The sequence below is a fragment of the Pipistrellus hanaki genome, assembly GCF_964339955.1.
Source record: "Pipistrellus hanaki genome assembly, chromosome: 10".
NCBI lineage: Eukaryota > Metazoa > Chordata > Mammalia > Chiroptera > Vespertilionidae > Pipistrellus > Pipistrellus hanaki.
In genome coordinates this window covers 59,386,199-59,408,926 of record NC_140512.1, presented here as the reverse complement: position 1 = coordinate 59,408,926, position 22,728 = coordinate 59,386,199, and the positions used below count along the sequence as shown (strand labels likewise).

The 22,728-nt window shown below is 41.1% G+C and overlaps 1 protein-coding gene across 1 annotated transcript; it reads right to left on the bottom strand.

Annotated features, from left to right (window-relative positions):
* Positions 1–1,198: 1,198 nt before the first annotated feature.
* On the bottom strand, positions 1,199–10,191 carry SPAM1 (sperm adhesion molecule 1; the record flags this gene model as incomplete). The annotated part of the gene is made up of 3 exons (XM_084896439.1): positions 1,199–1,567; positions 8,544–8,633; positions 9,238–10,191. 3 exons carry the CDS (start codon positions 10,189–10,191, stop codon positions 1,199–1,201), a joined length of 1,413 nt encoding a protein of 470 aa, XP_084752565.1.
* Between the last annotated feature and the right edge of the window lie 12,537 nt (positions 10,192–22,728).

The following is a 22,728-nucleotide window of genomic DNA, read 5'->3' as shown; positions in this document are numbered from 1 at the left end:
AGGCAGAAAAGAGTTTGGGGTAGTTTGAAAGAAATCCTGCTCTTTCCCCAAACTCAAGCTCAAACTCAAATATATTGAAGTTGAATTAAGGCCCTGTTCTGTGGCAGCCACGTGGGCCAGAGTGCAATCCCCACCGGGATGCCATGGAGTGTTGGCAGCAGGCATGGAGAAGGGGAAATGAGGCACAGAGAAGTTAAGCAACTTACCCAAGGTCACGCAGCTAAGAATCTCGAGGCCAGCTGGGAGCAGAGACTGGGCTGGATTCCTGGAGCCTCCGGTGATGGACTGCAGCTCTGGCTCCTGACTCTGCAGGCCAGGTGGGCACAGGTGCAGGCCTGCAGCCCGGGAAAGTGGACTTCTTTCCCACGGAGACGGAGCTGGACCAGGCACAGGGCAAGGGGTGACCAGGCTCTACCAGCTGGGGGCTGGGAAAGCACTTTGTGGAGTACTGCAGCCTCTTCAAGGGCCTCTGTCTTACCTTCCTTGGAGCACGCCTGTACCCTTCTCTCAGGCTGTGCATTTGCTTTCTTTTCTCCTAAACTGTAAGGGTCCCCACAAGACCTGTAACCACGGGAGCAGTGGGCTTTAAGAACTCCCTTTTGACTTCTGTAACCTCCTTTCCTGAGTCTAGGCAGCCCCGTCTAGGCTTACTCCCCGTGCTGGGATCTGGCCTCTTCTCTCCTAAGCCTTCCCTTCGTTTTCGCTCTGATAAGTCTTGCCTTTATGGCTCAAGCTCTGCCTATGTGGGTGTCCCTAAAATTCCTTTCGGTGACACAGCAAAAACCTATTTCCCTGATGGGGCAGACCCACCTCAGTCCCAGTCTTTCTCTTCCCCTCCCCAGCAGTTCTATTTCCCTAGAAAACCCTAAGGCAACAGCTGTCCTTCATGAAGCACTTACTTTGACAAAGAAAAATATGGAAAGCAGTCAGAAGAACTGTAGAAGTATAATTTATTCTCAACATATTTTCTATTGATCATTTTTTTTTTTTTTTTTTTTTTTTACCGGAACCTTTCTTGACGCTCCCACTAAGTACTCTAAAAGGATTTCATACTTTTTCCTTCATAGAACTCATCACCATGTGTTCAATACATGTCTTTGTGTGATGCTGAACAGCCGATTTTGAATATTTATTAAGTAGCAAATGTAGTTTCATAATAATATCTTCAACTTGCACTTGAAAGGAATATTTCATTTTTCTAGTTTAGAGCGGTTTGTATACAAATATCTCCCGTCATACATACATCGATAATAATTTTCTGTGTTAAATCAACTGCCTGTTCACAGTCCATGTTGGAATAGCAGCTGCACTGAAAATTGTCAGCAAACTGTTGCAGGTCGTCCACCGAGGCGTTCCCTTTGATTTTGAATTTTCCGTTTGGCCCCGTTTCAATAGTGAGATGCATTGGGTTCAAATGGAGATACTCACTGGAATCCGCATCTTTCCTTGTGCAGAATCCTTGCTCCATGCAAAACACCTGGCTACACATTTTGGCCGCTAGGGTGATATTGATTATGTATGGATTCAGAACGGTATTCATGTAATTGTGTAGTCTTGTGCAGGTGGCCTGTAAAATTATAAGAATGTCAGCATATCAAAATCCAACTTAGTTCATATGTGAATTTATTCACTGCAATAGGGAATTGATAAGGAAACATGAAAAAAAAAGAAAAAAAAGAACCAGCAAGCATTAAGAAATATTTTATTTTTTTCTACCTTAACAAACAAACTTATTCTGGTTTTTGGTAACATTTATAAGTTTCACATGTTATTTCATGCCACTGAAATAAATGACTGGTTGAGGCTTAACATACCTTAGCCTTTTAATTTATAAACTAGTGAGGGCGGGGGGGTGGGAGGGAGAGAGAGAGAATGTGCTCTGGGGCCCATCTTCCCTTTCCCAAATATACTTAGTTGGCAGAGAATTGAGTGATGAGGAACTAAAATGATTCCTCTTGATATTAGTGCATTCTAAAACGGGGACACTGTCTTTTTAAAAACATAGGAGATAGTCACTTCCTTTCTTGAACAACAATATCGAGTGAGCCGGCTGTGCTGGTCCTTCAGCAAACCAAAAGGACTGGTGGCGGTAGGTCAGCAAGCAAGTCAAGGAATTTTGGCAGCTTTCACTTGACTCTGTTTCTTGTTACCTTCCTTGGGGTGACACCACTGATGGTAGGCAGAATAAAGGCCTTCCAAGGATGTCCATGCCCTAACCCAGTGGTCGGTAAACTCAGTAGTCAACAGAGCCAAATATCAACAGTACGACGATTGAAATTTGTTTTGAGAGCCAAATTTTTTAAACTTAAAACTTCTTCTAATGCCACTTCTTCTACAAAATAGACTTGTCCAGGCCATGGTATTTTGTGGACGAGCCACACTCAAGGGGGCAAAGAGCTGCATGTGGCTCCCGAGCCGCGGTTTGCCTACCACTGCCCTAACCCCCAGAAACCTGTGACTATTTAACTTACAACACAAAAGAGACTTTACACATATGATTGAGAGTATGGACCTTCGGATGGGGAGATTATCCTGAATTTTATCAGGAGTCCTTCGAAAGGTAGAAACTTTTCCAGCTGGGATTAAAAAAACAACAACATTAGATGGAATAAGGAAAGAAAAAACAAAAATCAAAGAATCAACCCAGCATTCCAGGGTTTGAAGACAGAGGAAAGAGCCAAGAGCTGAGAAATATAGCGACCCCTAGGATCCGGAAATGACCCTTAGCCACAGCCAGCCAGAAAATAGAAATCTCATTACTACAAGCCAGAGGATATTGTTTAAACCACTGCTTTTTGTAATTTGTATGACGGCAATAGAAAACCTACTCTTTTTGTAAATTGATTTTTTAGAGAAAGAAAGGAAGAGAGACAAGCGTGGATGTGAGAAACATGGATCTATTGCTCCCGTACGCCCCCCAACAGGGGATCAAACAACCTGCAGCCTGGGTATGTGCCCTGACCTGAATCGAACTCGCCATCTTTTGCTGCATGGGACCATGCTCCAACCAACCCCACTGGCCAGAGCAAGAACACTTCTTCCTAATTCTCCAATAGTTCTGCATGGTGTTTAAAATTTAACTTCTCTCCACTTGTTTATAGACTCGTGTCATATAACCCTCTTTTTTTGCACTTTAATAACATCTTTATTGAGATATAAATGCACATACTGTATTCCTTCCTTTTTCTTTTACAACCTTCCCTCACCCACTCTACCTTAGACATCCTAGCTGTTTCACAACCATGGCAGTTTCATTTCAAACTGCACTTACTGTTCCCTCTGCTTGGAATACCGTATTCTTTCTTCTAGTTTCTAACATGGCTCACTCTATCTTGTCCTTCAGCTCATAGCTTTAATTAGACAGTGCCCTTCTCAGACATCTTTTCTACCTTTGTACATCTATTTTAATTCTGTGCATAGTTCATATCACACCAAATATTTTTCTTCTGTGCCTATTGTTTCTATCCCTCCAACTTTAACGTAAGTTCCGTGAATGCAGGGACTTTGTCAACATTCTTCAACACTATGTTCCCAGTGCCAAGAACACTGAGAATGTGTGCCAAGTTCAGGTGACATTGCAGTTCTCCACAGAGACAAGAACAAGGCAACAAGTGGATGAAAGAATGGAAATGATTTTAAAATCATTAGCCTACACAAGATGTGGTCTTTGAAAATATCTAAAACTGACTTTAAGAAAAATACTAGTAAGTCCTGGTTTGTAGCATTTTTTTTATTACCTGTGGTGTAAATACTCCTACCATTGCAAGTTTTAACCTACCAACATGACATCACTGAAGGCAAAGCCATTACACAGTATGGCAGCGTGGTGTGCAGTAACACATCATTGCATAATGATTCTACTTACAGAGACAATAGATGTGAACAACCCCAACAAATGAACTAAGTAATTGATACATTGTGGGTATTGATTAATTTATTTTTAACACAATTCATTTTACTCTACATTTTTATAATTCAATTTTTTAATAGTTGCTCTATTGAACAACCAGTTCACAAAATTTATAAATATTGAATAATCAGGTCTCATGAGCTGGGACCAATAGAAGCTGGCTCTATCTCACCAATGGTTCGCTGACATTTGATAACAATTGTTTTAAGTAAATTGAAACTGAATTTGCAATTACCAGTTTCTCAAGTTGTCAGTGAATCTCAGGCAATGTGATAAACAATCCATGACTATTGATTACAAATGACATAGAAAAAGAGGGGGAGTAATAATAGAACTAGCATTCAGAATTATCATAAATTGGGAAAATTGGCAAAAATATGTAGAATAGAGTCCATAGGGGGCAATTACAAGGCAATGTCATTAAATAGAAAATAGTTACATTGAAGTTGAAGGACTGTCCCCATATGAATAATACTGAAGACAGTCTGAGTTCCTTGATAAAATATTGTGAATCTAAAATAAAAGTGCAAGTTAAGAGCGTGACAAATAAAATGTCACATCATTCTACTAATTAGTGAATGCCTGATTCACTCCTTATCAGAATAATAGGGGGTTCTCAGGTTATAAAAAACAAACAAACAAACAAACAAAAAAACACATAGTATAGAAAATTTATAAACGGTCCATCATAACCCATCAAGGACCCTTGAAAATTAAGTTTATAGGTCTGGGGAAACTACTAATGAAAACTGGGAATATATTTAGGTGAATTATAATACTTAAATAATTCTCTGACATATGAAAGATTTTGCAAAAGAAACATGTATACCTTTCTCTGAATTTACATTTTATGTTGTTTCTTTTTATTGGGGATCACACCAGAGACAATAGAAATCTACCAAATAGGCAAAAGGGCTCAGATTATCTTGAAATTATTTCGCAGAGATGAATTCTATTAAGTAATTTTATAAATGAAGTAAAAATATGACTGGTCTCTCTAAAGACAAGAGATCAAAAGGCCTCTCCTGGTCTTAGAGTACAGTCTCTTCTCTGTGGGTCATAGAATCAGCCCCTGGGCCATGAACTTGATTAGATATTCTTCATGGCATCTACATTACTAGTATTTCTATATCCATCAGAGAAAAAGTTCAGCGCCAATTCATCAGTGTCCATGTGACAGCTTTCCTCTTGCTTTGAGACAAGAGGATCAAAGTGGTAGAAGATAAAGCCCTGAGATGGAGACTCAAACAAGGATGAAAACAAAGGAAGAGAGAAAACAATGAGGCCATGATAGTTAAAGGTTTTTTTTTTAACTAAATAAAATGCACTAGGAGAAAAATGAATAAAATTCATATTCTACAGACCAAAACAGACATTTTTCTCCTCAAAAAAGAAGTTTTACTTAAAATTTTACTTAAAATAGACACCACTAAATATAACCTGAGGGAAATAAAGAATGGTTACTTTTTCCTTCCAGATAGGGAAGTTTTGAATAATTTACTAAAATTTCAAGAACCCACATCCCAATTTACTCTTTGCCCAGCCCTCACCACGCTACTTCTTAAGTCTTTCCCATCTCAGAGGCAATTCCTTCGAGCCAAAAACCTTGGAGTCATTTTAACCACTACTCTCATCTATCCAACTCACCCAACTCCTCATCCAGTCCTCTCAGTTCTACTGTTGAATTATATTCAAACCCAAACAGCTATGGTCCAAGCCATCAGTAGCCTTCTTTCCCTGCTCCTACTATTGCCCCTCTGAAACCTACTCTCAACTCCACTGTCATTCTTCTGAAATGTCCATCAAAAACTGCAACTCTTCTGCTCAACCTTCCAGTGGCTTTCACCGCTGAGTAAAAACCTATGAAGTCCCATCTCTGATCCTCTGTATCTCACTGACCACACCCTTTAACACTCTCTTCCTTGCTCACTGCACTCCAGTCACATTGACTTTCTTGCCTTTTTTTTGAAAAGTACATTCTGGCCTCAAAGCTCCTGTACTTACCATCCCCAGAAATCCATAGACTTGGTTCCTTATTTCCATCAGGTCTCTAATCCAATAGGACTTCAGAGAGGCCTGTTCTATGACTACCACAACTTAACTGCTTCATTGCTCTTCATTGCAGTTATACATCAGTTACCTGACATATCTATACTAATAAAAGGGTAGTATGCTAATTAGACCAGACGTCTTCCAGATGACCAGCTGCACTTCCTTCCAGACAAAGCCACAGCAGCTGCCTGGGGCTCAGGCAAGGCGCGAATGGCAGATGGTGGATGGCGCTTCCACTGCCTAGGGCTGGACCCAGGCTCAGGCAAGCCACCGATGCAGGCTGCCACTGCAAGGGCCCAAAACTCAGGCAACGAGTCCCCATCACACCTCTGCTATTGCCAAGGCTCAGGCAGCTGCAGCTGCTGGCAGTGGCAACAGCAGAGGTGTGATGAGGACTTTGCCTACCTTTGATCATTCAGTTGCCTCCAATGAGGGAGGCCAGACAGGCTTAGGCCCCCTCCCTACCATTAGTAGGATATCTTCTGAAGGCTCACAGACTGTGAGAGGGTGAAGGCTGGGATGAGGGATCCCCTTCGACCCTAGGGCATGACTTTTTGTGCACTGGGGCTCTAGTCCTATATAATAAAAGCCTAGTATGCAAATCGACTGAATGGCAGAATGACCAGTCACTATGATGTGAAATGACCACGAAGGGGCCAGAAGCTCAATGCAAGAGGTGCCTTTAGGCTGCAGGCCCCAGGCAAGCCAAAATAGGTGCCAGCAGAAGCCTCCTGATTGCCTCACCTGTTGCCCCACAGATTAGCCCTGTTTACCGGCCAGGCCTAGGGACCCTACCTATGTACAAATTTCATGCATCAGGTCTCTAGTTATATTTCCACTTATGAGAATATAGGTTCATGGTGAAAGGACTTTGTTCACTCCCATAGTTCTAGCATCTAAACAATAACCTAGCATTTAATCAATAAGCCAAGGGTTGGAACTTTTTCTGTAAAGGACAGATAGTGAATATTTTGGGGTTTTAAATGAAACAGCCTCAGTTATTCCTTTGTACTATGAAAGCAGCCACAGACACCTAAACAAATGAGCTTGACTATGTTCCAATGAAATCTTACTGAATGACAATGACATTTAAACTGCACATGATTTTCATGTATTATGAAAAACTATTTTTTTGGTTTTTTAATCCATTTAAAAAATGTGAAAATCAAGTAGAAGAATATCATGTAAGGGAAAATGTCCTGTAAGAAAATTTGTACTTTAGAAAATGAATTGCAATGCTAATAGCAAGACACCATGAAATACACACATGGTGTCAAAACAAGCCAGAGGAAAATAATTTGGGGAAAAAATGAAAAAGGATCCCAAGTCAAATTTATAGAAAATATTCCTTTATTAACTTTTGGTTGAGAATATGTTTGTATATTTTCAGAAAACAACTCCACTGTGAGAGGGGGAAGGTTGGGATGAGGGATTCCCTTCCCTCTCCCCAATGTATGAATTTCTGGTGGATTCTGCAACAGAGAGGAATTGACAGGACTACTCCAACCATGAAGACAGAAGAGAAGCAGTCCAGAGATGGAAGACGCTGAAGATGCCTTGCCATAATAGCAGTCAGCAGCTGTGTATCACTGCAGATTGCCCAGGACCAAACCAGAGAGGGTTGGACCTGCATTACCACCATTTGTCCAACATCCAGAACTGAAATATCATTGCTAAGATGTACACATAAGGAACTGTTTGACATTGAAATTGGGTCTCAAAAGAACTGGTGGCCCAGAAAGAAACTCACTACAGACTGATTCATATGCCTTTCAGCATAACGATTATTGCTTGTCTCATTTTTGATTCTTATAAGTATATTTCCAGTAGGACATGATCTCACTCATCTAGGGGAAATGGTGAACAACATAGACTGATGAACAAGAACAGAACCAGAGATAAGGAGCCATGGATCAGACTGTTGGACCTCAAAGGGAGGGTGGGGATAAAAGGAAGAGATCAACCAAAGGACTTAAGGGCATACATATGAGCCTACCCAGTGGTCAAGGACAATAGAGGAGTGGGGGCATGAGTGGGGAGGGGCGGGGAATTGAAATGGGGGGTTGAGGACAAATATGTGATACCTTAATCAATAAAAAAATAATAATAAATAAAAAATAAAATGTGAAAATCACTCTTAGCTCATGAGCTGTACAGAAAGAAGCAAGCAGTAAGCCAGATTTGGCCTATGGACATTGCTTGCTGAACCATGCAATAAAACTGTCACTAAATCACTAAGTGGATAAAGCAGTGCTTAATGAACAGTAGTTGAATGAGTGAAAGAATGAATGAATGCGTTCATTTTTTTGAAAAGAGATATAACATGATATAATAGAAAAGAAAAAAAAAATCTACCAAACACTGTCTGAAAACTGAGATGGTATTCCTGGACAACTTCAACTAGTCTCACTGAATTTCTGTTTTGTCACTGAAAAACAAGTACAGTATCTTCTGCCCCAAAAATAACCACACACCTCCTGCTGTGTGCCGAGTAGAGTGTTTTACTATTTAATACCTCAACAATCCTCAAAAACATTACAATTAAAAATGTTTTCATCTATGTCTTATCAATTCAACTTACCACACTTTTGCTTAAATTGAAGCTCCCCCATATTATAATTCCAGAGGCACCAAGAGAAATAGTTTCACCAAGTGTATGTACAAGGTCCTCCTGGCAAACAGAAAAGTTAGCAGATAGGAATAAAATAAAAATGTTATAGATAGGACAATAACACCAAAGCTAAGAATGATGACCCAACAATAATAATTTAAATTTTACATAATTTTTATTTTATTATGAAATACAATTTTTCTTTTGTTTTCCCCACTAGATAGTTCCATCTTCACACTACCACTACCCTACTATGAAAAAACATACAGGTATTCTATTATTTTTAGTTACTTTTATTGACAGTAGAGCAGGCCCATGAAAGAAAAAAAAAGAGAAGTTAAAATATGGCCTCTACCACCTAATCTTCCATGGTTGCTAAAATGATTGCATTAAAATGAAATGTATTCTTATTTTACATGCATGTGATAATGCAGAACTATATATGTCCATATTCCTAAAGGATATTAAAAGCTAAGTTTCATTCCCTTCAAAAATGATGTTAAGCTGCAAAACCTATATTCTCCGGAGCATTTGACATCTTGCTCCTGGCATATAGTTGTCAGTTTAGCTCAAATTCTCATTTAAAAAATGTTAATGATGTTAAATTCTATCACACACTACTTGTGGGCTCTATTTCATAGTCCTCATACCTTGATTTGCTCACCTGCTTAAGGTATTTTGAAGAATCATCAGTAAAAACTGGGCGAGTATATATATAAATCGGAAGTGGACTTTTATCATTGGGAACTACAGAAACCCGAATGGCTTCCTTAACACGGTTACGGACAAAAGGTGCAGCTAGTGGAGAAGACGATAGGATGGTATTCAAATAAACGGATGGGTAAAGAGCAGTGCTTTCAGTCCACAGCCAGTTGAGCTCATTATTTCTTTTCTTTTCTAAATCAAAGCAAGTCCCATTGTAATTGGGTTTAGTATAATGATGGTTGTAACAATCAGGAAAAAGATAATAACCCCATAAGTGTTTTGGTCGAAGGTTTATTCCCAATATCAAAGTGCCTACCATGAAATCCCTTCCTGCTTTTTCATAATTTTTTTTGGCTACATAGGAGGCTTGTGAGAGAGTAAGGGTTGGAAATCGTTGCTGAACCAGCCGAACAGACTCATCCCTGTAAATATCTTTAGGTCTCCAGTTTCTTGCCCAGATAGGCCTCCATTCTTCCCAATCAATGACAGCCAAGCCCGGCTTGTCTATCGGCAAGTAATATGCAATGTCTTGTGCAGCTTTAGTCAGATGATCTTGTAAGTTACCCAACTGGGGGATTCCTCCATGCTCTTTGTGGCCATGCTTATCTATATGAGGATATAAGCCAAGTCTATCAACATAAAATATTGTAACAGGTTGCCCAATGGCATCTTTTCTAGGGTTTCCTATAAAAGAGAAGAGGCTCAAATCTATCGACACATTAAACTTGTTAGGACAAGGGTCAGTTGGGGCATTCCAAGCCCAGAGGAAAGAAACATTTGGGAGCAAGGGGGTTGCTCTGTAGTCCTTAGTGAAGCAACATGGAATCAGAAAGAAGATGAACACAACCTGGGATGCTCCATTGCACCCAACAAAGCTCCTAAAGGAGATATGCTCGAACCTTAGCACTCCCATGGCAAAGAGCAATGACTACAAAAGTCACATTTCTTCCTACACACTTGGATTTCTCCAATGTTTGATGCAAGATTTAAGCACAGGAGACAGACTCATGGAATGATGCTTCTCTGCTGGGTAAAGGTGTATAACGATATTACTTTTAAATATTATTCTTCCTGCTTCATATTTTAGGGAGATATTGCAAATTGCTTCATCTATCGATATAACTGAAAAAGAAAGAAATATTGAATCTGTTATACTATATTTCTGTATCAGAGATTGTAAGCTTTACCAAGTTCTTAATTTTAAGTATAGGGAGTTTAACTCAATCTTTGAAGATGGAAGACTCCTGTATTTGAATTAATCAAGTCATCTCCTCCTATGTATGATACAAACCCTATAAAAGCAAACATTTGTCTCCTTTTCCCAAATCATTACTGTGCAGCTGCGACAGGTGTACGCAGCTATTTTTCCTCTTGCCTTCCCTGTTGTGCAGAATGCTGTACCGATTAATGCCTTTCCAAAGCCCCTTAAATAAAAATAATTTCCAAGTTGAACCTCTCATTCCTGTGTAATTTTTAAAGACCAATTTATAGTGTTCTGCCAAAAATTGAAAACAACCTCTCATAGATCTGTGAGATTTTATTTTTTTAAGGGGGGGCTGGTAGGAACAAGAAAAGGCAAAATTCACTTCTGAAATAGTAAATCTAAAGTTTCCTTCAAACTACTGACTCTGTCAAAATCGCCTACTGAAGTGGTATTTGGACAGAGCTTTATTGTATCTCAAAGTAATTTACTCTCATGTTTAAAGTTAATAAAACATTTTAGAACTTTGTATCTTTCCCCATATAATTCCTCATCACTTTCTCACAATCTACAACCCCTAGCTCAAACCCTTGTTTCTCTTTGTCTTGCCACACCTGCACGATTTATCATTCTTTCTTTAAATTATATATAAGCTCTCAGACCTATCCTATGCTTGGTACTTCATTTCTTTTCTAAAAATCTTCCATGCCACACTTTTCTCCTGTTCATCTCTCTTTGGTCAGTTTAGTTCTCAAGTCCAGTCACAAAATCACATACCCTACAGAATTCTCCATGGTCAATTTAGTCTTTAATGTCCTCCCACTCAATGTGAGGAAATTTTCTTGTCTCAACAGGAAACCATTTTGATGATGTGGCTTCAACAAAATTCCACTGAAGAAGAAATCCTGTTATAGCACGTGTTAAATTTACCCAAATTTAGCAATCAAAAATGTTATTTTAGTATATATTTATGGAACTTGGATACCTGATAAAACATATACAGCATAAATATATGCATGTGTCTGTGTCAAATAAATATATGCATGTGTCTGTGTCCAAGAACACCAAGGAAATATTTACCATAGATATGATATCATTAGACCATTCAGAGAAGTTTGGGTGTAATAGCAGTCATCTAAGTCTCCTTTAAAGAACGTGGTCAGTGAAGAAGGGAAGCTAGGAAGAAGAAAAATTCACTTCAAATTGTAGTAATGCAGTCAAAGTTGCATTTGCAATTGAATCGCCCCTTTACCGGAGATCAGGGGGCATGGAGGGAGGTCAGGTGCCTCTCCTTAAGGGAAACAGGACCCCTAAGTCTACCCTCCTACAGGAGACCTCAGTTAGTCCTCCCCATGGACATCCTCTATGGCCAATTACATCTCTAATTACAAAGAGCATTTTGGACAAATTTAGGAAAGTAGTCCTAGATACACATGGAGGGTAATCGTAAACACAATTATCCAAGGAAGTGGTGTAGTCATAAAATGGATTGATTGTAGTGAGTGTTTAAAAAATATAAGTAACATAGACTGTAATAGAGTAAAATAAAATAAGATAAGATAGGAAGCACTAGAATGCCATGGCATGTAGTAAGGGAGAGTATTATTTTATGAATCTTTTCTGTCAGTTATATATGTAAGTACTCACTTACTATGCAACATATATTTTTTACTGTGGATCAAATCTCTGATATACAAAAACTTTGGATTCTGACACTGTGTTTGGGTTATTTATTTATTTTTTTAATACTAATCTGTCTGAGGACTCGTTGAAATAATGTTTGTAAGTGACTAAACTACTAGACTAATCAGTTTAGTGTTCAAGATGAAGCCCAAGAGGCCTGGAGTCTGCTTATTCATGTTGTAGAAATGTGACCTTGCCCAAACTAACTGCACTGCACTTTAGTTGTTGCTTTCTTGTTTTGTTAATCCTCACCCAAGGAGGTTATTTTTCCATTGATTTTTAGAGAATAAAGGGACATAGAGAGAAACATCTATGTGAGAGACACATATTGATTGATTGCCTCTCGCACACCCCCTGACCAGGACCGAGATCAAGCCTGCAACCGAGGTTTGTGCCCTTAACTGGAATCGAACCCACGACCCTTCAGTCTGAAGTCCAATACTCTATCCACTGAGCTAAACCAGCTAGGGCTAGTTTTTTATTTAATTTTAAGCTACCAAATTCTGGTGCTCTTGCTCATTACAAGGCCCCTAGTTAAATACTTACATTTGAAGTGAACAAGTCACTCTCATACAGAGATAAAAGTATGAAACAAACACAGCACATTTTCTGAGACAGGGGACTGGGTATTGTATTGTCTAGTACAGTATAAAGATGATGGACCTTTTTGCTATTATAACTAACCATCCTACTTTGCTACTAAAATCAAACTCATTTGAAAAAAAAAGGAATTAAAGCTTACCCTAATTATCTTCAAATGTATGAATTTAACTGGACCCCAATGCAGGGCTTGTACCTCTAAACCACCTGCTTGGTTTTGGTTTAGATAATTTTAAAAGAATGGTGACATGTTTTATTAACTTTTTCATTCAACATTGTGTGTATTTATGTGTTAGCATGGCAATAGTTTGCTAAATTTTGATCAAGAAAATAAATATACTATATGCACACTTACTAACTTTCCAATGTTTAGAAACAGTGTCTATATTATTAGCCTTTGATTGGAATATCATGTTTGAGAGACACATGCATAGACTCAGATATGACCAGACAACCTTAAAGAACAAAGACTGACTTTATGGATGCTAATAAAGGGCCCTTGGGAAATATCAGCCTGGTACACGGCTCTCACTTCCCAGCAGCATTATTAGATCAGTAAGGAAGGTTACCAGAACCCCAGGATGTTTGGGGGAGCTTGAGGGTAGAGGAGTTAACCCAAATCTGAGGTCTTACAGGCAAAGTGTGATGGCAAATATCTGGCTTGGCTTCTCAACATCTAGAGGCTATTAAAAATCCAATCAGGAGATTCCTTATGAAAAGTTTGTACAAAGAAGATTTAAAAGAGCCCATATGACCCATTGCTCTTCTTGCTGCAGTGATATAAACAAGGCAAGGTTTTTATTGTAATTTGGACTTTTTTACAAATAAATTAGTATATATAATTTTTTTATTGATTTTGGGGAGGAAGAGACAGAAACACCAATGATGAGAATCATTAATCAGTCGCCCCCTGCACGCCTACACTGGGGATTGTGCCCTGACCAAGAATCGAGCTGTGACCTCCTGGTTCACAGGTTGATGCTCAACCACTGACCCACATCAGCTGGGCTAAATTACTCTTAATGTGGCTATATTTGATTTAAAACACTAGGGTGATATTAGAAAGAAAATTATGTTTCTATAGAAAATATAAAACTCCCTTGTGGATTAAGTTCAAGTTCTGTTCATCATCTTTGAGGTTTTGTTTTTCTACCTGTAAACTGGACTGGACCTTGAATTCTTCTATAGTCCTCAAATGTCTGGCTACAACTATTCAACCGATGTTTCCAACTTCTCTCCTACTTTGGACTTGGAATCCCTGAGAACTAAAGCTGCCCTTTCTCTGAAGCCTTACACACTGAAGCTGAACCACCTGATATAACCTTAAGAGAGATCAATCACCACAGTAGCTCATGCTTAGACCACCTTCATGCCTGTTGTTGTGTAAGCCAGTGTTTCCCAACCTTCTCTCATGATGAGAATCACCTGGTGGAGTTGTTAAAACACAGATTCCTGAATCCCAACTAAGAAGTGCTAAACTAGAATTTTTGGGAACATATAGGTAAAATTGTATACTTAACTAGTGCTCTAACACAGATGTTATATACAGAGCACTAAGTTAGGTATAGGTAAAATTGTATACTTAACTAGTGCTCTAACACAGATGTTATATACAGAGCACTAAGTTAGGTATGCAATTTTACCTATATGTTCCCAAAAATTCTAGTTTAGCACTTCTTAGTTGGGATTCAGGAATCTGTGTTTTAACAACTCCACCAGGTGATTCTCATCATGAGAGAAGGTTGGGAAACACTGGACTGTAAGCCATTCAGAGAGTTTACCTGAACACCCAATGTCATCACAGGAGACATTCCCAGCTGCAAAGGTTGCTTCAACTCTAATATCAAGGAAACTGCTTGACTGGCTACCACCAAGACCCAGAAACTGGCTTATACTTTGCTCCAGCCACTGACCTTTGTCTATCTTTTGTTTCCATAGAAATGCCTTTTATTGAATACCTGGTTGCTTGCTTACATAATAAAGGCTTTAGAACCCCACTTACATCACCACCTCCTGAGAAGAAATGAACTGCACTGACCAATTGTCAGGATAACTGGTTCAATAAAATAATAGAACTGTAGGGGAGCAAGATGTGCCACCCCAAAATATGTCTCTCTGGCATGAGGATTAATTTAGGTTGAGTGTTTATAAGAAACAGAGAACTTGCAAAGTATTTCTTGTTACTACCCCTTTAACAGAGCTAACACAGAGGATCTACAAAGAATCTGGGCCAGCTGTGGTGAGGGACACACTGCAGGGTCTAGAGATCTCAGTGTCCTCTGGAGGCCATTGTCTCTGTGTGGCCCAGGTGACCTGTGTTCCCAAACATTTGCTTCTCTATGTCCATGTCAAGTGCCTTCCTCCACTTTGAAGTCCTAAACCACTATCCCTTCTCCTTAGCGCAAGATAGCTATAAGCCTCATCTGCCTGATTAGCCAATGGGCCCCTGTTCTTATGGAGCCTTCATATGTACCTGTGTAGTTAGATTTGGTTATTTTCTCCTGTTAACCTGTCTCATGTCAATTTAATTCTTAGACCATCCAGAATAACCTAAAAAGGTTGTGTAAAATTTCTTCTTCCCTGACACCTTTTTTTTTTTTTTAAATCTTTATTGTTGAAAGTATTCGCATGTCCCCCTTTTTCTCCAATTGACCTCTTATAGCCCACTCCTCACCCTACCACCTTGTATGCGCCTGACCTCGTCTGCCTTCCGGACACCTTCTAACTTTGCCAAGTGACTAATGGAAGAACAGACTGGTTAATAACTTTCTTAGGAAGTACAGTGGGGATGATGGATAAAGTCTGGATTCACGTTCAGTAATGTGATATTTGGTGATATAAGATGCACTGAGGAAACGGTGGACAAAGGGTACTAGCTTGAGTCCAGCCTGTTAGGTCACCAAAGGAGGAACGCAGGAGGCCAGAGTGGTGAGGGATTATGAACTTATTTGACCATTCTCACACCAGGTGGCTGAGCCTGGATGGCTCCAGCCCCTAGTGAAGGGAGTCAGCAGCTTTTAAAGGACCTTTGGCGGGCTTTTTCCTGGGTGGAGACTTCTTTATGCATACCCGAGGGGAGATAATAGAATGTAGTCTCTGCAAGTGAAATGTGGTCTCAGCAAAGAGAATGTCCATAGTGAAATGACCTGAAAAGCCACTTCCCAGGGGAGGGGTATTAACTCAATTGTTTGATGAAACCTAACATTCCACCCTTTTTGCTTTATGGAATAGGGACTGAGGTGGGATATTGAGATCACAGAGGAATGGACTTCGATAGTAGTGGGCTGGACGAGGGGTGAGGCAGTATGATTTCCACAAGAGGCTGGATGGTGAAGTCTCAGAAGTGTTCCTGTTGAGTGACTGGGAGGTGAGAGCTGATCCTAAGGCTGCCAAGGAGTCACTTGTCTAGTTTTGCCACTTTTCTGGGCCTGGAACTGAAATACAACTGAGACCTAGATGTTATCTTTAGGGAGAAGTGTAGGGGGTCTCAGTTTCCTCACTAGTGTTATGAAAGGGGAGAAAGGTTACCCTGGGGGTGAGTTTCTTGCTTCCCCAGTTTTGCCCCTTGCTGGGCATCCACATGTTTCTTGTAGGTCCTGAGACAGAGTTTCAGAATAGGGAGAGCAGTGGTCAAGCTCCCCATGGCAGTTCCAACCCCTGCTGTGATGCCCAGGGTTAGGAGGAGAGGATTATCTGAAATCCTCTTTTGTGTCAGATATGATGGGTTATGGGGACAGTAAAGACTGATTATTGGGGGCTACATCTATATTGGGTGAGAAATGAGAGTACAGGTTCCTATCCAGCTGATGGGGAGACAGATGTATGTGTTTTCCCCACAGAGGAAGAAAAACACTTGACCATGGAGACAAGCTGAATGGTGTAAGAAGAGGTGGGTTAAAGGGTGTAAGATTCCCTTTCCCAGTTCCACACTTCAAGCTGAAAGGGTAGTCACCATGGCACAGCCAATAAGGGGTGACAGATGAGTGGTCTGAGTTTTCACTGCAGTGAACGTGGGCAGGAAGGCTGGAGTGGGATGTTATTCAAGGGGAAGAAGAAAGGGAAGGAAAGGAGTAGTGGAAGCCGGGGACCTGGATGGTTGGATAAGAAGTAAGATAAACGGGCTGTGATCAATTGGTTGTAAGACACCACTGCACTCAGCCACATTTAGTACTTTAAATTTCCCGAGGTTATAATCTCCCACTCACTAGCTTAACTTCTTAATTTTACTGACCCTTAACTCTTGCTCTTTTTACTTTTAAACCTTAAACTGCAATGTTAAAGACTTTTACTTTTTTGGTTGCCTTCCAGAAAAATATAGTGCAATATTTCAATGCATATATCTCAAGTAAAAGTAACTTTCTTTTTATTTATGGTGTCTCATTAATGGTGAGATTTAATGCTTGAAAAATAACTTTTAGTTTATTCTGTAAATAGTAGTGAAAGAGATTTTTAACTTTCTTCTTTTTAAGCTTAAATCCTATATAATTAAGAAGTAATATGCAAATGGTTGTTAAGCCCTGAAGCGTAGCAATGGACAGCATAAAGACCGGATCATGGATCAACAGGAGTGTGGGTCAGCAAGCTACAAGCAGTGGTGGAGAGCTACAGGAGGGACAGGGAAGCAAACTATGAGGGGGGTTGGGGAAGGGAGACGGGGGGAGCTACAGGAGAGTGGGGCAACGGGCAGAGAACTACTGGATTGTGGCAGTGAGCTACTGGGGAGCTACTGGCTCAGGGATTTGTGCGAGGGCTACTAATTTACTTATAAACAGCATTCCTTTTGGCTAGTGCTCATTTGCATATATATGCAAATTTTACTTTGGACTTTACTAGAAATGACTTGCTCATAAAATATTAGTTTCTCATATGAATGAGTTTTTATGTTACCTTGATTATATTTTGAAAAGCTTAACTTATCAAGTAATACACAAATCTATACATTTGACCCATGAAGTACAGATGCCACTCCCCTCCCCAGCCAATCTGAAGAGCAGGCTGGGTGGGGGTCTGAGGCATTATGTACACTCCTATTTTAAAATTACACTGCTGAATATTCTGGTTTAGCTTAAGAAGTATCCAGCAACCTTGTCCTGCCAGGCTTGGAGACTGAAACGTCAAACTTTCTTGCTCAGAGTAAAATGGCCCTTTTACAATTCTTATAAACTAGAGGCCAAATGCATGAATTCATGCAAGAGTAGGCCTTCTGTCCCCCAGCTGCTGGCACCTGTTTCCCTCCAGCAGCCAGCAGTCATCTGAGACCCAGGCAGCCCTGACTTTCATTCGAAAGGACATCCAGTCTAATTATCATATTACACTTTTATTATTATAGTTTTATTTCTTTATTTCAACATTTCCCTTTTCCTTCTCACTACATACCCAACCTTCAAAAATTTCACACTTTCAAATTAGCCTTCAAACCTTCTTTCCATGTCCTTCAAAAATGCTTAAAACCTTCCATTAAGTATTTCTACTCTAATATTCTTTCTAGCTGTCATACCTTCAAAAACTTGTATAGACCTTTTTTTAATTTTTTTTAATGTGTTAGAATTCTTCACTCTTAGAAACCTTAATTTTTTAAATGATGACCACAAAGTAAACAGCTAACATTTCTTAGATTGTACTTTCAAGAGAAATATACATTCAACAAAGTACAAGAGACCTTCTGTAATAAAAACTAAGAACAGGCGAATTAAAACATGTCTAGCAATCAATGTTTCAGTAGTGTATGCTATTTTAAAATATTTAGATGTTTATCATTTAACCCAGCAATGCTCCAAAGTCTTTAAGTTAATAAAGACTTTGGAAAATTATGTGTAGGCATATGAGGCTAGAGAAAAGACAGGGGGAGGAGGGAGCAGGCCCCACAGCCTGTTCTCAGGCCTTTAGCCACTAGGATTCAAAACTTCAGGATTTTTCCTTACAGATAACATGCTAAGGTTTGGGAGATAATGAGCTCAGCTTCTGATAATAGCCAGACTGCTAAGTAAGCCTGTGCAGTAAAGAAAGTTGTTCTTTGGGAAAGGTGGAGTGGAGGGTAGGGGGGTGAGAAGGTGCTGAGGTCAAAGCAGTTTTCAGAGCCTTAAAGGGGTGAGAATATTGGCCTTGGGATCTAAAGGCTCAGTGAGGGGGTCCCTTCGCCATGTCATGTCATAGAAGAGCTTTGCAAGAAGACTCAAATTGTGACCCTGGAGGCGAAAGTACCCAGTGAGCCTGAGAAAGAAAATTTCTTGTTCAGAGGAGGGAAGAGTATTAGGGGAGATAAAGAGATAAGGCCTTTACAATTCAAGGAATGGCTCAGTCTTGTGGGGTGAGAGTATAACGGAGGTAGTTGACTGTCATTTGGGACCACTGGGTTTTATGAGGAAACGCATGGTAGCCCTGGCTGGACACTCAGATAGAATGAGGAAAGAGTGAATGGGGGTATTTAGTAAGATGTAGTATAGACGTGAGGTGGCTAATGGCTGTGAGACTAATCTGTCGACCCCCATAATAGAGACTGAGGAGTGGACAAGTTTCCCAGCATATTTGAAGAGAGCAGAATAAGTGGCCCCAGTGTCTATTAGAAAGGAGAGCGGCTTGCCTGCCACCACTGGCATTACCGAGGCTCTGTCTTGGTGATGTGTCTGTGGGCCCCTGTCAGGGCCTTGGGCAGCTTGTATGGTGGCCAGTCCCAGGAGGTCTTAGAGTTCCAAACCAGATCCAGAGGGCAGCCTGACTGAACTGGTTGAGATCCGACCTGGAGGGGCCAGACTACAGTCTGATTTCCAGTGGCCTTCCCTTCCACACCTTGGGCAGGGCCCAGACAGGGGTCTCGGGATTGAGCAGGACTTGGACAAGTGTCCTCTCTTGTTGCATTTGGAGCATGGGCCCAGAGGAGGCTTAGCCCCTGACCTATCCTTGGTTGGAGGACTAGCACTTCGTTTGGGGCTCATGAAAGCGGTGGCTAGGAGCTGGAAGGCTTCCCCCTGGGCCTGATCTCGCTTTTGTTTTTGGATTTGGGTCTCCTCATCTCAATTATTAACCCTTTGCACTCCGAACCAGCTACTCGACGCTACTTTGCAGTGGAAACGTGCGTTGAATCAACTCAATTCCCCGTAATCACTAATAAACTGCAATGTCCCCTGAGAGGGGACATCCAAGTGATATGCTAGAATTCCGATGTCCCCTGAGAGGGGACAGTGGAGTGCAAAGGGTAAAGACCTGCAAGGCCAGGTTATGAGGTCTTTTTAAGGGGTTTGTGGACCTCTGTCTATTTTTTGAAGATTATGATGTGTGTCAGGGGCTGATTAGATATAAAGTGGGTGTTCAGAAGAAGGACTCCCTTTGGGGAAGTGGGGTCTAAGGTGGTAAATTTCTGTAGAGGAAGACAGGGGACATAGATGTCATGCCAGGTCAGGTCATAGGACTGGGTCAGGCACTCAAATTCCTTATTAAAGGTGGTTGGGTCAGTGGAAAAAGACCTGAGAGGCTTCTCAGTCTGTGTAAGGCTGGTCATAGAGAATGGTACATGGAATCAGACTGTGCCCTCAGTTCCTGCTGCCTCCGTCAGGGGTGGAATTGGTGTGGGACTAGAAGAGGCTGTTGAGGAGGGGGGTCTTTTGGTGGCCCGAGAGCAAGTGTTAGGTGGGGAAAGGCTATTTTGGAGCTTGTGTTCTTGGGATTTGGGCTCTCTGGGGCAGAGGAGAGGGTAGTTGCTGGTTAGGAAGGTCTGGGTTTCAGGAATCTATTGCAGGTGAGGGTGGGGATGTTTAAGGGAGTGGAGATCGGTGATCTGCTGGGTCAAAAGTAGATGCAGAATCAGGAGTGTGGCATGGCCCATGAGAGGAAGGGTGAGGGACAGACCACACATCCAGAGGTGACTGTTTAGGACAGGAGTCCCTGCTGCTAAACAAATCACCTCGAGAAACAAGAGGTGACCCTCAGGGCTGGGCCTCCCCAATCCAGAAGGACCCAAAGCCCAACAGCTGAGGAGTCTTCTGGCCTAGTGCTAGGACTTTTGAGACAAGAGGCTTGTGAGAAGTCAGTGAGAGAGAGTAGGCAGAAGACTTGAGATGAGGGGAATTGTGGAATGTCACTCACCTGGAGAAGATTGGCCTGAGTGGGATGGAGGGTCAGCAATGAAGAAGGAGAGATTCCTGGTCCAGCATCATCCTTGGCTGGTTGGGCGGGACCCCATAAGGGAGGGAGGCCTAAATCCAGGCCAGCAATCCAGTCACCCAAGTAGGATTCGGAGGCAAGCCCAGGACTAGCTGCCGCTGCCTACTGCTCTTTGAGTAGCAAACTCAGGGTGACTGAAGCCAGGATGATGGGTCCCATCCCCACAGGATCCTCCTGAATTTCAGCACCAAATGTTAGGATGGCTCCAGCCCCCAGTGACAGGAGTCAGTGGCTTTTAAAGGACCTTTGGTGGGGGTTTTCTGGGTGGAGACTTCTTTATGCATACCCAGAGGGGAGATAATGGAATTTGGTCACCACAAGCAAAATGTGGTCTCAGCCAAGTGAAGGTCCATGGTGAAATGACCAGAAAAGCCAGTTCCCAGGCAAAAGTTAAATAGTCATGAACAGTTCATTTCCCTCCCCCTTGTATTCCTTTCCTCTACCCTCCTCTCTCAGACACTTTACAAAACACATTAAGTCCCAACTGATAAGCACCCTTGCACTCCATTATGCCCTGCAGGGGGCTCTTGCCTCTCCTGGCAATTGTACTGTTATCCTCATTGTAGGTTTCATGATGAATGGCCTGGTCTTCAGCTTCCAGTGAACCGCCTCCCTCGGTTTCCAGTGACCACCTACACCTGGCCCCCACTTGTACCTCACAAGAGCACTGGCAGGAGAGACAGAGATTATTCCACACCCCAACCCTACCTCCTTTCATATGCTTACAAGTGGCGTCTCCATTATTTGTTGTATTTCTAATTAAATTGCCTGGCACCACAAATGTTCCCCTCTTTACCCCAAAATAATGTCATGTATTCCCTATAATTCCTCTGCTACTTTGGGGCGTGTTAGCCTCTCTAGGCTATTGTTATAATCTATTGTTTTTTAATTTCTCAATCTGTTCTGAGCCCAGGTCATGTCTCATGCAGGTGGCAACCCATTGAAGTGTTTTTTCTGTATTTCCTTCTCTCTTCCACACTCTCAGAGAAACAATGGAAAAATTTCCTCAGGTGAGGAGAGAAAGGAAGAAAGAAAGAAAGAAAGAAAGAAAGAAAGAAAGAAAGAAAGAAAGAAAGAAAGGAAGGAAGGAAGGAAGGAAGGAAGGAAGGAAGGAAGGAAGGAAAGTCATATCCTATGAAAGAGACATCTTGAAAATTCCTAAAGAAAGTTGTCATTGTTTTTATGGCGAAGGGACTGGAGTCTATGTTGATGAAAACACCTTGGCAGCCAAAAGCGGTTTGGCTCAGTTGATAGAGCATAGACTTACAGACTGACACTTCCCAGGTTAGATTCTGGTCAAGGGCATGTACTGTGTTTCCCCTAAAATAAGACATCCTCTGAAAATAAGACCTACTTCAGGATTCCTTCTGAGTGAAATATAAGGCATCCCCCTGAAAATAAGGCCCCCCCAGGCTAAACATGAGAGATTTGGTCCACTGATTCTGAAAGAAATGGAGCCACAAGAAATTGACCAGGAAATTCAGGAATTGGATTGTTATGATGATGTTCCAGAAGATGATGACATGATTGTCATTGAATAAATGAGTAAATTCTTGATATTGTAGGATTCACAGTTTGTCTGGTTTGTGTTGACAACTACCGTACTACCGTACCGTATACAGGTAATAAATTTCCTTTATTTTCATTTAACAATAAATGTGTACCGTATTCTTCTTCATGGAAAAATAAGACATCCCCTGAAAATAAGACCTAGCACATCTTTGGGAGAAAAAATTAATATAAGACACTGTCTTATTTTTGGGGAAACGGTACATTGGTTGCAGGCACATCCCCAGTAGGGGTGTGCAG